At 32.4% G+C, this 15,875-nt stretch overlaps 1 protein-coding gene across 1 annotated transcript; it reads right to left on the bottom strand.

Annotated features, from left to right (window-relative positions):
• Positions 1–14,566: 14,566 nt before the first annotated feature.
• On the bottom strand, positions 14,567–15,644 carry LOC105115411 (EG45-like domain containing protein). Its single transcript, XM_011012289.1, has 3 exons — positions 15,469–15,644; positions 14,925–15,198; positions 14,567–14,817 (listed from the first exon to the last, which is right to left on the bottom strand). Exons 1-3 carry the CDS (start codon positions 15,578–15,580, stop codon positions 14,811–14,813), a joined length of 393 nt encoding a protein of 130 aa, XP_011010591.1. The 5' UTR covers positions 15,581–15,644; the 3' UTR covers positions 14,567–14,810.
• Between the last annotated feature and the right edge of the window lie 231 nt (positions 15,645–15,875).

Raw genomic sequence — 15,875 nt, forward strand, 5'->3', positions numbered from 1 at the left:
AGGGTATCCTCATCATTTTCAGAAAATATGGCCGAAGAAGATAATCAATCACTTCATAATGAGAATAATGAGAATAACCGTGCTAGAACACTTAGAGACCACATGAATCCCACAAGAACAAGTGCACCATCATGCATAGTTTTTCCTCCTGATGCATCTCATTTTAATTTTAAACCAGGTATTATTCAACTTTTACCTTCTTTTCATGGTTTGGAATTGGAAAATCCATACTTGCATTTAAGGGAATTTGAGGAGGTCTGCAACACATATAATAATTTAAATTGTAGCATGAACACCATTAGATTAAAGCTTTTTCCTTTTTCATTAAAAGATAAAGCTAAAACATGGCTACAAAATTTAAGACCAGGATCCATTCGTGCTTGGGATGAAATGCAACAACAGTTTTTAAAGAAGTTTTTTCCATCTCATAGAACAAACTCTTTCAAGAGACAAATCACCACTTTCACTCAAAAACCAGGAGAAACATTTTACCAATGTTGGGATAGGTATCGAGACTTGCTTAGTACTTGCCCTCATCATGGTTTTGAAACATGGAGATTGGTTTCACATTTCTATGAAGGGTTAACACCTAAAGATAGGCAAATGGTTGAATTGATGTGCAATGGAACTTTTGAAGATAAAGACCCTGATGAAGCAATGGAGTACTTAGACTTGTTAGCTGAAAATGCTCAAAATTGGGACACCGCGGGTACTTGTGAGGCACCGAGTAAAACTCAACCTCATACATCTAGTGGAGGTATGTACAACCTTAGGGAAGATCATGACCTTCAAGCCAAGTTTGCATCTTTAGCTAGAAAAGTCGAGGCACTAGAATTGAAAAAGAGTGGTCAATTAAAATCTGTTGAAAACATTGTGTGTCAAATCTGTGAAACAAATGAACACTCAACCAACGATTGTCCAACCTTGCCTTCTTTTAAAGAATGTCTCCATGAACAAGCCCATGCTTTAAACAGTTTTCAAAGGGCCAACCACAACCCATACTCCCAAACATACAACCCTGGTTGGAGGAATCACCCAAATTTCAGTTGGAAGAGTGACAATGCACAAACTTCACAACCACCGTTTCAAGCACACCATAATTTCCAAAATTCTCATGGATATGCACCTCCTTATGCTCCACCTCCTAGAAGAAATCTTGAGGAAACATTGCATGCATTCATTGAAAAGCAAGAGACAATCAATACTCAACTTGCTCAAAACATGACAGATTTTAAAGATACTCTTGCAAAATTAACATCTGCTCTCAGTTTCCAAGAGAAAGGTAAGTTTCCATCTCAAACACAACAAAATCCCAAAGGGCAATACAATGCAAATGCAAGTAGTTCCGGAAGCCAACACATGGATCAAGTCAAATCAGTCACTACTCTGCGCAGTGGTAAGGTTATTGAAAAACCCTCTCTTGAACCTTATGAGAAAGATGATGAGTCAATCTTTGAGGGTAAGGAAGGGGTTGAATCTGAAAATTGCAAAGAAACGACTGATTCACCGCCAGCACTTCCATTTCCTCAAGCCATGACCAAACAAAGGAAAGTCAATCACAATTCTGAAATTTATGAAATTTTCAAACAGGTAAGGATCAATATACCTTTGCTGGATGCTATTAAACAGGTTCCTTCCTATGCTAAATTTTTGAAAGATCTATGCACTGTGAAGAGGAAACTGAATGTGAAAAAGAAAGCCTTTCTAGCCGAACAAGTAAGTGCTATTCTTCAGAATAATAATGCTTTGAAATATAAAGACCCTGGTTGTCCTACAATTTCTTGCTTTATTGGAGAGCATAAAATTGAAAGAGCCTTACTTGATCTTGGTGCTAGTGTGAATTTACTTCCATATTCAGTTTTTCAGAGTCTCAATCTAGGTGAGTTAAAACCAACTTCTATATCTCTTTTACTTGCCGATAGATCTGTAAAAGTGCCTAGAGGAATAATTGAAGATGTGTTAGTACAAGTCGATAAATTCATTTATCCTGTGGATTTTATTGTCTTGGACACAGAACCTGTTGAAGCATGTAATTCATTTCCTGTTATTTTAGGACGTCCATTTCTTGCAACTTCTAATGCATTGATTAATTGTAGGAATGGACTGATGAAGCTATCATTTGGAAACATGACATTGGAGATGAATATTTTCAACATTTGCAAGCAACCTGGAGATGATAATGATTTACAAGAAGTAGATCATATTGATGAATTAGTTTATGATCAACTTGAATCTACTTTAAGTAAAAATGAATTGGATGAAACTGAAGATTTGCAAATGGTTTATTCTGAGGAAGAAATCACGGATGAAACAAGCACCGAAAATGTTGATGCGAATCTTTTGTCAACAGTGACAACAGATTCGACATCTGACATCACACTAATCGATGATTACTTTCCTAACGAATCCTTACTTTCTCTTAGTCCAATGCCTTGGTATGATAAAAATATCAATTTTCTTGCTTTAGGAGATTTGCCAGCTGATTGGAGTACCCAAGACAAAGAAAAGTTTTTGAACGAAGTGAAGAGCTTTTATTGTGATGACCCTAACTTATTCAAATATTGTCCTGATCAAATATTTCAAAGATTCATTCCCGACAATGAGGTAAGTAGTGTCATTAAACTTTGTCATTCTGAAGCATGTGGAAGTTATTTCTCGTCAAAAAAGACTGCTGCAAAAATCTTTCAAAATGGATTTTATTGGCCCACCATGTTCAAGGACACACATGCATTCTGCAAAACTTGTGAAAATTGTCAAAAAATTGACACTGGTCAAAAAGTTTTGTTTTATGATTCTCAACTCTATGCATTCCCTAAAGAGCTAAGATTAAGATGGACCAATCCTTATGGGGCCTGTGATATTGAGAATTCAATGAATGACAATGATTTTAAGGAAAATGGACATCGTTTGAAAGCTTACTTTGATAATTTTCCTAGTGAAAATGAATCAGCTGGTTTGAATGATCTTGTAGATAAAGGTTGATTATTTTGTTTTTCTCACATTTTCTTTTTTGTGTTTCTTTTTGAGTGATTTTTGCTAGTTTCTCTCACCCCGGTCAAATGGCGGATAACGGTACTCCGTGACTTAAGTCGGTTCTTTCAGTTTCCCATAATTACTGATATTTGTGTATATATTTGTGCAATTCTTTGAATCTCTTCTCCAATTCTCATTTGAAAATGGACACTAATCTTGAAAAATTAAAAAAGTATTTTCCTGCTCTGCCTCATAATACAATTATAAAAATTTACCATCCTAGATGTGGAAGATTGGGGTTGTTAATGAATCATGAAATTCCTGAAGATATTTGCTGGTTGATTGAAGCAAAGGTCCGATTATCAGGTGAGTTCTCTAATTCCTTCATTTCACATATGTCTTGAATAAATAAAAGCACTTTTGCAAAGAAAAGTCATGCAAAACGATTGAAAGTCTGTCATCGATGTGCCAAATGGACTTGTAATGCATAATGTTGTTCTTTAGGAATGATATCTATAAACCGTGAAGATAAAATACAATTCATTAAGGATGGCCTAAGTAAGGAGTCTTTAGATAATCTTCTATTAACTCTTGAGACGCATCCTAGTGGAGATGTGCATCGTGTAATTCATGATTTATGGCCCCACTTTCATAAAGAACATGATCGACTTAGTCTTGGGAATCTGACTAAAAAAGACCCTGTATGCTAGTTTTTAAGAAAACTGGATGGAAAACCTATCTCCACCAATCCATGTGGTGTCTAAAAAGACCAGAATCATGTTGGTGAAAAACAAAACTAATGAACTCATACCTACTCGCATCTCGAGTGGACGGAGAATGTGTGTTGATTATAGAAAGCTAAATCTGGCTACATGACATGACAAAAAGATTGATGTCTTCTCTCAAGTGCAGGAGTGTCGAAGTAATAAATAACCCGACAAGACCGGGGTCGAACCACAAGGAGGTTAATTGTACAAATTATAAACAACAATTATAAATAATAATAATAGCAATAATAACAACAACAATAACAATAACAACAACAATTATAGTAGTAGTAGTAGTAGTAGTAGTAGTAATAGTAATAAAATGAAAACAAAGCATAAAAAATACAAAGAGAGAAAGGAAGAGCATGATCTTGATCTGAACACCAAGATGCCTAAATGCATGGCAAATGCCTCCTTTTATAGGCCAAAAATGGGAACTATTGATTTGATGACTAATTGATAAGTGGGTGACCAACTTTTGACTTGGTGACAATCCTTATCTTCTCTTGTCTGCCCAAAACGTCATTGATAACGTCAAAATTGGAGTAACTCGAAAACATGAAAGTTGTAGGAAATTCAAACATGAAAGTTGTAGGCAATTGTCTCAGCTTTCTTGTGTAAACAATTCAGCTCATTTGGACTTCTAGAACTCCAGATATGGCCAAAATACCGAACAGTGCTCGGGCTGGAAGACAGATTCGGGCTTCTTTGTTGTTGCTACAATTTGGACTTGATAATGGCCTTTTTAGATCTTGGGCTCCATATGAAAGTTGTAGGCCTATGTCTTACCTTTCCATCCATATAAATTTGACCTAAATCTGAGATATATAGCTCCAGATATGACCCATTTACCGAACAGTGTTCCGGTTTGGATTGCACCGACATCTCTTTTCTAGGTTTGGCCATCTCGTTGTCTTTTCAATTTCAGTTCTTAAATTCATCAATCAATCCTTTCATTTATGTGATAGGCCTGCATTTAAAATGAACATTTACCATAAATTAAAGGTATCTTATATTATTAAATATATTATTATAAAACATGCTTTGGTTAAGGAGTTATTGATACTTCAAGTGCAAAATGATGATATAAAACCTTGATAAAAATGCACTTTTAAGTACTAATCACTACACATAAACATTATTTTTCGTTACCATTCATGGACCAAATGCTTGAATGCTTAGCAGGTAAGTCTTTTTATTACTTTCTTGATGATATAATGGATACAATCAGATTGTTATTAATCTTGAAGATCAAGAAAAGACTACATTTACATGTCCATTTGATACATATGCATATAGGAGAATGCCCTTTGGTCTCTGTAATGAACCTGCAACTTTTCAAAGATGCATGATGAGTATTTTTTTTTTTACTATGTTGAAAGAATAATTGAGGTTTTCATGGATGATTTCATGGTATATGGTGATTCTTTTGATAAATGTCTAGAAAATTTATCTTTGTCTTGAAAAAGTGCATTGAAACTAACCTTGTCCTGAACTATAAAAAATGTTATTTTATAGTAGAACAAGGAATAGTTCTTAGGCATGTTGTGTTTTCACGTGGATTAGAGGTTGATAAAGCTAAAATAGATGTTATTTTATCATTGCCTTACCCCTCATGCGTGGGGAAGTTCGTTCTTTTCTAGGTTATACAGGTTTCTATCGACGCTTTATCAAACATTTTTAGAAGATTACAGCACCCTTGTGCAAACTATTAGCTAAAGAAATGGATTTTGTGTTTGATTAAGCATGTAAAGATGCTCATGATGAGCTTAAGAGGCGTGTCACATCTGCCCCTATAATCCAACTACCAAACTGGGATGAGCCTTTTGAGATAATGTGCGATGCGAGTGACTATGCAGTAGGTGCTATACTTGGGCAAAAAATAGGGAATAATTTACATGTTATTGCCTATGTTTCTTGCATGTTGGACAGAGCACAATGCAATTACCATATAACTGAAAAGGAACTATTTGCAGTGGTGTTTGCTCTTGAAAAATTCAGGTCATATCTACTTGGTACAAAACTCATTGTTTTTATTGACCATATAGCTTTAAGGTATCTTTTGAATACAAAGGAGTCCAAACCAAGATTGATTAGGTGGATCTTGCTTTTACAAGAATTCGATCTTGAGATCAAAGACAAAAAAGGTGCCGAAAACCATGTGGCTGATCACTTGAGTCGACTAAGGACCGATGATATTCCAACTGAAACAATAAGAGAAACATTTCCTGATGAACAGTTGTATATGTTGCACTCCTCTACAAGACCATGGTATGCTGATTTGGTGAACTATTTAGTCACTAAAGAATTCCCTCCAGGTTTGTCTACATCCCAAAAGGACAAGTTACGAGCTGATGCTAAATATTATTTTTGGGATACTCCTTACTTGTGGAAATTTTGTGTGGATCAAGTAGTAAGGATCGAGTAGTAAGGAGATGTGTACCACTGGATGAATTTCATTTCATTCTCATCTTTTGTCATTCTCATTCTTGTGCTGGGCATTTTGGAGCAAAAAGAACGGCTCATAAGATACTTAAAAGTGGTTTCTATTGGCCTTTTATTTTTAAATATGCATATCATTTCTGTAAATCATATAAGAAATACCAAAGAACAGGTACTATCAATCATAAGAATCAAATGCTTTTAACAAATATTCTTGTAAGTTAAATTTTTGATGTTTAGGGTATTGATTTTATGGGTCTATTTCCTTCTACTTTTAGCAATCTTTAAATCCTTCTTGCTGTTGATTATGTGTCCAAGTGGATTAAGGCGAAAGCCACATGAACTAATGATGCCAAGGTTGTTTTAGATTTTGTCAAGACTCACATACTTGACAGGTTTGGAATTCCTAAAGCTATCATTAGTGATCGTGGCATTTATTTTTACAATCATTCAATGAAAACATTGTTACGCAAATATCACGTGACTCATCGGACTTCCATAGCATACCATCCTCAAACAAATGGCCAAGCTGAAATTTCAAATTAAGAAATCAACTCCATTTTGGAAATGACAGTGCAACCTAACCAGTAAGATTGGAGTCTATGATTTGGTGATGCATTTTGTGCTTATTGGACTACTTACAAATCACCTATAGGGATGTCACCTTATGGGATGATTTATGGGAAAGCATGTCATCTACCGATAGAGCTTGAACACAAAGCTTTTTGGGCTATTAAACAATGAAAAATGGATTATGATGCTGCTGAGATTGCAAGAAAGTTGCAATTACAAGAGTTGAAAGAGATTCAAAATGATACTTACGAGAATGCAAAAATTTACAAAGAAAAGACTTAAAGTCTTTATGACCAAATGCTTACAAGAAAGGAGTGTCATGTTGGAGTGAAAGTCCTTCTTTATCATTCATGTTTGAAACTTTTTCTTGGAAAGTTATGCTTTCGTTGGATTGGACCATTTGTTGTTTCTAATATTTTTCCTTATGGTGCAGCTGAAATTACAAGTTTAGAAACCAACAAAGTACTCAATGTCAATGGGCATCGCTTGAAACCTTTCTATGAAGGTTGGACAGCAGAACTAACCGCTTATGTGGAGTTAGCTGAACCAATCTATGAAGAATGAGCATGTAGCATGTTAAACCGATGATATAAAACAAAAACGCTTACTAGGAGGCAACCCAGCATAAAAAAAAATCAGATTTGCTTTCTTTTTCCCTTATCTTTTATTTTTTGTATTTTACTTTATCTTTGTTATTCTTTTATATTCTTTTTCTTTTATTTCAATATTAAGGACAATATTGTGTTTTAACTATGGAGGTATTAAGAGAATTTTGGTTTTGTTTGTTATTTTTCAAAAAAATATATAAATAAAAAATGAAAAAAATAATAAATTATGTTTTATCTTTTGAAATTCCATTGGTTTTTGAGAATATGAGTATTATGTATGAGAATTAGTTGAGATAGATAAAGATATAAATCAAATGAATGAGTGTAAATATAAATTTTAAGGTTTCATTGGTTTAGGGATTGACTTTGAGAATATGACATATTGACTTTATAGTGTTATACCTATGCAAGCTTTTGAGCCTTCAATATTATATTCTTTGATTGTGCATTTTTTTTTAATGATATGTGTCTCTAGAACTTGCTTCATATCTTGTTGAGATTACATTCACGTTACATGTATACATGAAGATGATAAAGGCATTAGGAATTTTAACCATTCGAGCCAAAAAGCCAACCTAAAGCATATTAACCTTAGTGAGCCCGTTTTGAGCTTGTTTATCTTTTTTTTTTTTTTGCTTTATCCATGTATAAGCCTTAACTTTTTATATATCTTTCATTTCCCCTGGCCAAGAATTAGTAGAGCATATACTTGTGATATTTCAGGGAATTATTGTTGGAAATTATGTGAAAAGAAAGAAGAAGTGATGCTTGATGAAAAGATAGGCAAAGTTGCCAACAAAAAAAAGGAAAAAGGAAAAAAGTGTTTATGTTCTTAAGATTTTATATTAAGAAAAAAAAAGCTTAAAAAAAGAAGAAGTTAAGCATTGGTGATTAAAGATGGAAAATTTATGTGTTTTGATGAAATATCTTGTTTGAAAATCATTTTTTAGAATACTCTATTTTCTTTGATTTGAACCTTTTCTTTTACTCTCTTTTACCTCACCTTAACCTTAGCCACATTACAACTAGAAAATATGACCTTTTGATTCATACATTATTTGTAATATGTTAGTAATGAAAATGAGATTGAAAAGCAAGCTTATGATAAAACATATTCATTGATTGAATTTGAGAGATTTAAACATATAAGCCTTAAATACGTGAGTGTTGGAGTGTATATTAATGAGAGAACCTATCAGTTTGGCATGACATAGATTTCATTTAAATCCTAACGATTAATTGAGCTTTGAAGTTTGCATGTAAATGAATTCATGAAAATTTATACTCTTTACCATTCTTAATTGTATTCTTGTTTATAATGCATATATTCTTGGATATTGATGGGAGATTAAGAGATTGGTCATGTTTATTTTTCATTTGATTTTATCTATCCTTTCTTGAGGATGAGCAAGAGCTAAGTATAGGGCTATTTGATGTAACCATATTATTCGATAGTTTCACCCACATTTAACTAGTGTTTTGCCTATGTTATATATATAAAATCCCTTGATATTTTTTGTTTTATGTTTTGAAGGCACTTTTGGATGAAAAATGCAAAAAGGAGTAAATTTGAGGTAATTGGCAAATTTGACCTTTAGTGGATGTTTTGTGCAGAGCGTGAGGTCTAGAGGTCGAAATGAAGTGATTCCAGTGGCATTAAAAAGCTAACATCCATACCCTTTTTGAAATTGAAGGCAAGAAAAATAAAATAAGGAAGAACATGAAAATCACAGCTTTCAAAGTCGAATCTCGCAATCTGCTAATGTTGACCTTCAACCATTCAAAATTGAATATCTAGAGCTATAAAAGTCCGATTGATGCAAATCAATTTTGTTGGATTCATAACTTAAATACCTATCAACGATCCAAATTTTAGCCAAAAAAGATTTCATACAAGGCTATGTGATTTTTCAAAGATGACAACTAAATTCTGCCAAACAATGGTGGGTTGTTGGTGATAGCTGAATATTATCAAAAGAAACTACACCAACCATTAACAAAAGATAGCCATAATTATTGATAAGTGTAGGAAGAGCTGTCATTGAAGCCTATAAATAGAGGCATCATTTGAAGAAAAAGATATAGAGCCAAAAGAGGGAGAGAGAGTGCAGTAGAACAAAAGAAGGAAGGGTGGCAGCCATAAGAGAAGGAACACAAACTCTCCCCTCTACAAATCAAAAATCATGCATTATTCTATCTTTAGGAGTATTTGATCAATAGATATGCAAGGCTAAACTTGTTTTCTTGGTTGCGAGGGCGCAAAAACCTTCAGATTTCAAAAACTGTGAGATTTATTCTTCCATTTATTTTCAGTTTGTATTATGAATGAGTATGCTTGTTTTCCTATGCATATTTCCTATAATTATTTATCTTAATTGCTAGAGCGGACTCTTAATTATTATTATGAATAATCTATTGCTAAGTTTGATATCAAAACTAGAGTTATGGTATATAAACTTGTGAAGCAACTAAGCTTGATAATTGTGGCGGAACTACGTTATTAAACTTAGAGAGAACATTTAATCAAAATAACACAAGCTACGGACAGCTTGGTTGTTAAGATTAATGAATTTATCTATATCTTAAGACTGTCATTGGATTAAATTATTAATGCGGATACTGTGATTATTTATTGGTTAAGGTTAGTTATACAACAGATCCATTAATTAACTAATGTTAAGAAAATATAAAAATTCAGAATATAAACTAAATTTTCATTTCAAGGATCAGTTCTGATTTCTGTAGGTGGATGTGCACTTGCAACCAATGTTTGTTTTCTTGATAAATTTCAGTTTTAATTGATTTTGTTTGTTAGTTTAATTTTTGTCATAGTTTAGATCATTACAAATCAAGCCCCCCCAATTGCATAATATATAACATAAAAATCTGAACTAAACCTTCCTTGTGGAATCGATCCCTTGCTTGTTCTATACTATCTTGTGTGTTTTAAGTTATGGTAATTAATTTGTGCGATCGTGACATCACAATTAATTTTCTTCTTTTGTATTCTTTGTTGCTATCTTTAAATGAGAACAAAGCTTGCTTGGTTTTCTTCTTTTTCACAGTACCTATGTAATTAAATTTCTTTGGCTTTTGTTTCGCTCTCCTAGGTCTCTCTTTCCCTCTCCTTTCTCTTGATCCCCTTTTCTATATACATTAAGATCTGTATTTTTAGTCCAAGAGTCACATTACTTACGAGAAATAAAATCTTAATCAAACTCATTCTCTTTTTTAAAGTTTGAATTTGATTAAGAATTGAATATGAAAGCAGATATTTATCATTATTTTGAAGATAAAGATTATTTTAAAGATAATGATAGAATAATAAAAGCACAATATAGTCCCTAGTTTCCGTGCAAGCTGACAAATCATATTTTTCATCGAAATAAATCTTTAATATTTTAATTTTATATTTTACCCCCATAAAATTAAATCAAAAGCCACTGGGCCAAAATTAGGTTATAACAGAAACCATTTTCTTTTTCAACTTATGCTATAAACTTCTTTTAAAAATTAAATACATCAAACTTTTCTTTTAAGAAATATAACTATATTCTTCTATTATAATATCAATAAAAAATAGGAAATACAAATATTTACTAAACAAACATGGTTTAATAGGACCATAAACTTTGAGATGTATTTTTTTGTAGGGGTTGACTTGCTTTTAATATAAACTCATTTAAAAACTTCTTGCAAAATTGTTTGCCCACTAAACATCTTCACACAAGTGATTTGAATGTATTATTGATGATGGACTCTTCAACATCTCCTTTTATAGCATCATTTTTAAGATATCAAAGTTTACATACCCAAGTCTTATATGCCAAAGCATAATCTCACCTTTCAAACATGCATTTAAACACATCCGTCTCTATGTTTAGCAGGAACAATTTATTTTTTGGCATGATTACCTTTTCAATCATAGCTTCTTTAGTGTCAAGTAATGTCAAAGTATGATCTTTCATCTTAATCTTATGCACCTTCTCCAAAAATTATCCAAAGCTTAATATGTTTTCACCATTGATATATAATAGACATTACCAATAAATTGATGACTTTTATTTTTTAATTTATTTAAAATCATATCTTTTCATTTGAAGGCAACTTTTGAATGATCCACAAAGAAGACATTACTTTTAATTGCTTCATCAAACTCCATGAACTTGTCTTTGTCTACACACTTGTGGTTGTTAGCTTTATTATCTAGCTATTTCATGTTCTCTTTGTCTTGTATTCTCTTATATGCACTAGTAATATGGTGACTTTTTTCTCCTTTTCTATAACTAGATTTGTATTCTAATCAACTTTCTTAGTTAGATTCTTGCAATCCCTAACATAGTAACCTACCTTTTAACAACTATAGCATTTAACTTTTGATTTATCAAACCTAGGACTCAAATTGCTTTTGTTAGTTGAATCGGTAGGCCAATTAACCTATTAAGGTTGCCATAACCTCTTCTTCCTTTTTCTTTGCTTTGTCCACATCTTCTACCCTCTTGGGAATAGTAAGAGACATCTTACTTTGAAAAAAGTGTTTGTGCACCTATATTTTCTTTGACCTTATTGATTTTTTCTTCATGAGCTTATAATTTTTCCATGAGATCTTGTATTGAAAGAATATCTATATTTTATGACTCCTCTATTGCAACCACTACATAATAGAACTTCTTTTGCAGCAAGGATGAGATTTTCTTTAGCACATTGTCTATTCCATCTTCTCCTTATTTTTTTTTGTTTGATTATATATAGCCAATACTTTAGCAAAAGAATTTGAAATATTCTTCTATTCCAACATATGTAACTTTTCAAAGTCACCTCTAACTTTAGTGGACACATTTTTCTTATACTATTAGCTCCTTGATTTGATTCTTGTAAAACTTCTCATGCTTGGTGGTGGTTGTGTTGACCACCATCTCAAAAATGACATAATTCAAACATTGATGGATGATTGTTAGTATTTATTGATCCTTCTTTCATGCCTTTTACATGGCCTTTCTTTGGGTTGAAGTCAACATTACTCCATTTATAGGCTTCTCAAAACCTTTTTCAATCATCTTTCATACATTTTAGGAACCTTGCCAAATGTCTACTCAAGTACATTAAGTTTTATAGTTTTTATTTGTAAACCTAGGATATTGAAGTGGAAAGTTTGGATTGGCCATGTCAAATAATTAAACCAAGCTTTGATACCACTTGTTGAAAGAAGGATGAGTATGGTAGAAGATTAAAAAATAGTAATGGAATGTAAAATACTTAAGAACAAAAATAAGATTGAGGGAAGGTATACTTTTATTAATTGTTTTTCTCTAAGCTCTCTTAGCTTCTCTCTTTCTCTGTCTCTCGTATTATTTAATAATGCTAAATTACAAGCCTTTTTATAGGCATTAAATCCTAGATAATTAAGGAATTAAACTACTATAAGGAGATCCTAATCTGAACTGAAATTATATTTTACCGATTAAAACGATTAATCATTTCAACTTATTCCACCCAGTTGCTTTATCTCAACCAATCGATCAGTCCAACTAATTTTCAAGAATCAGTTTACTTTCAATAGCAAGGTTAGTCCAAGAGAACTTGTGGTCAATATCCTAGGGAAGACACAAAGTTTAACCATAGATAGTCTTGTTGGACCATATAGATACCCATGGACGTATCCACCATATAGGCAATGTGGGCACTTATCCAAAAAAAATGAAATAAAGTATATATCATGTTGAAATCGGTAATGAGTTTCGATAAATATAAGAATTAGAAATGTTTTTAAAAAGATGTATTTTCAAAATAAAAATATAATTATGAGGAATTATAATGGAAATGATAAATAGAAGTTAAGAAAGAATTGCATGAAAAAGTGTTGGTGTAAACCTTGATTAAAAATCTATAACATTACCATGAAATTGTAGTATGTCTATAAATAAAATAAATGATGAAAAGAAAAAAATAAATATATTTTAGCAATGATTGAATAAGAAAATTTGGATTTTGATGTAAAATCAATTACTGATCAATTATATGCTATCGAGTATAACTCTCAATCTAATTATTGTATTGAGTTGAAATTTTGTGAGAAGCCTCTTTACATATTGCTCTATTTTGAATTAATTTTTCAGGGTAATCTAGGTTTGGGATTGCGTACAAGAATATCAATAGTCAAACAAAAATTAACATGTAGGCTTATTAATTATATTTTTTGTAAATAAGTTGAGAAAACTGGAATTCAGCTTCTTCTTCCCCTTTAAACTATCAACCATTACTAGAAAAAGAATTAAAAAAGAAAATTTTTTATAAGAGCTTCCTTAATATTTTCAGTATATAAAGTCTTGAGAGAGCAATTATAAATTATATAAAAAAAAGAATTTTATGAAGCATCTTTTTATAATATATGTAAATTTATTAACTTTATATTAGAAGTTTATGATTTTTGGATTTTCGGAATCTTAATTAATTTAGTTATATATTTATTATATTATTTTTACCCTACTAAAATTGTATCCTAAACCCGTCCCTGTAGATACCCATATCGAATATAATGGGTTCTAAAGGGCATCCCAAATTTCGTCCTTTGTATATATAGAATTAAAAGAGAAAATTTTTTATGAGAGCTTCCTTAATATTTTCAGTATATAAAGTTTTGAGGGAGCAATTGTAAATTATTAAAAAAAAGAATTTTATGAAGCATCTTTTCATAATATATGTCAATTTATTAACTTTATATTAGAAGTTTATGATTTTTGGATTTTCTGAATCTTAATTAATTTAGTTATATATTTATTATATTATTTTTACCCTATTAAAATTGTATCCTAAACCCGTCCCTGTAGATACCCATATCGAATATAATGGGTTCTAAAGGAAATCCCAAATTTCGTCCTTTATACACACACACACACACACATATATTGGTGCTATTCTCTGGTATATTTCTTGGTCAATCAACTCTTGAATCCTAGATGCGTCACTAGTCAAGAAATGTCATCTAGCAAAATATGTAAATGGAGCTCCAACAGTTTTGTTTTCATGGGATTAATATTTGATTAAAGATCAATACAGAGCTATGCAACTGTATCAACGTGCATAGCCTTTGTTTTTCAGTCCCAGGGACAACTAATTAAGGTAATTAAATGGTAAATATATTTATTAGAGTGTGCATTCATGCATCTTCGTATGCGTAATTCCCTGTTTGTAGCGCATACGACATGCAGTTAAGTTCATATATTTCACATGCACTCGCAAATTTTTGGGCAGAATTTGAAGAACTACAGTGCAATCTCAAAGTCTCAAACTTGAGATGATTCTCATTTGATTGATTGATTTATTTTGTTCTACATAAGTTGTACATCACCCATGAAATAGACTAGTTCCATAATCAGCCATTTTATTTTTAACTCGATCTATCACGATCAGCTTGGCTTTGAAACAACTTTTTCCCACAATTATGTCTTCAAACCCTGCAATTGAAAAAAAAAAAAACCATCAAATAATACCTTTTAGCTGTTGTTATCATCACCGATTTATAATGGTATAGATAGCAAGGAACAAGTACAGTTACACTTACTGGTCGTATTGAATTACGACTTTGCCAGCATTAGGATCAGCGATTCGGGAGAAAGCATCTTTCGAAAGATTGATGACTCCATTACATCCTCTACTACAATAATCGACAACTGTTACAACGACACTACCTTGTCTGCATGGTTTTGGAGCTTCATTTGTACCTCGTATGCACGACACTCTGTATTTTCTCCCGCATGCGGCTCCACCACTCCACAGAGCATCACTCACCCCAGCAACCATAACTCCATTGTTCCTGTTTCCATAACACTTAGAGGCTGCAAAATTAATACAAAGAGTATTTACAAAAATTGATTAGTAACCATGGTCGGAGAAGGCTTCAATTTTTGCCACAAGAACTAGCTCATCATCAAAGACTCGCGGAAGGATATTATACCTACTGTGAAAAAAATATGTACTAGTGCTCAAGAATTTCTAAATAACAAGATAAAGGAAAACAAAACCCTGTAGTAATTGGCAACTCAGATATGAATTTACTGTCAATAGATGCAAACGTAGTTCTTGGAATCATGAGATTTATAACTTACGAGTATAAGGAGGATCATAGAAAACGGCATTTCCTTGTGCAGCATGCGCAACGGAGATAAGGCATGATACAATGCCTATCATTATAAAAACAGATTCAATCTGATAACCCATTTCTTCTTCTTTAAGGTCTAAGGAAAAAAAGACCAAGTAATTTCGTGGCGCAAACCTGACTCTTTCTAGCTGCTAATTTATAGAACAAGTTGCCTATGTAGAACAGGTTTCCTCCATTTGGAGAGTAAACAAGGGTGCATTTACTTGCTTAGTCTTCATGGGCCCGGCCCTCCCCCTTCACTAATGACTTTCATAATTGGTTTAAATTAATTGACTTTGCCTTGGCTCAAAAGTACCCTTCTAGACTAAAATGTCTGTCTAGTCTTTGCTGTGACCTTCGTGGAAAGAGGTGGAG

Source organism: Populus euphratica, unplaced genomic scaffold, assembly GCF_000495115.2.
Source record: "Populus euphratica unplaced genomic scaffold, PopEup_1.0 scaffold693.1, whole genome shotgun sequence".
Lineage (NCBI taxonomy): Eukaryota > Viridiplantae > Streptophyta > Magnoliopsida > Malpighiales > Salicaceae > Populus > Populus euphratica.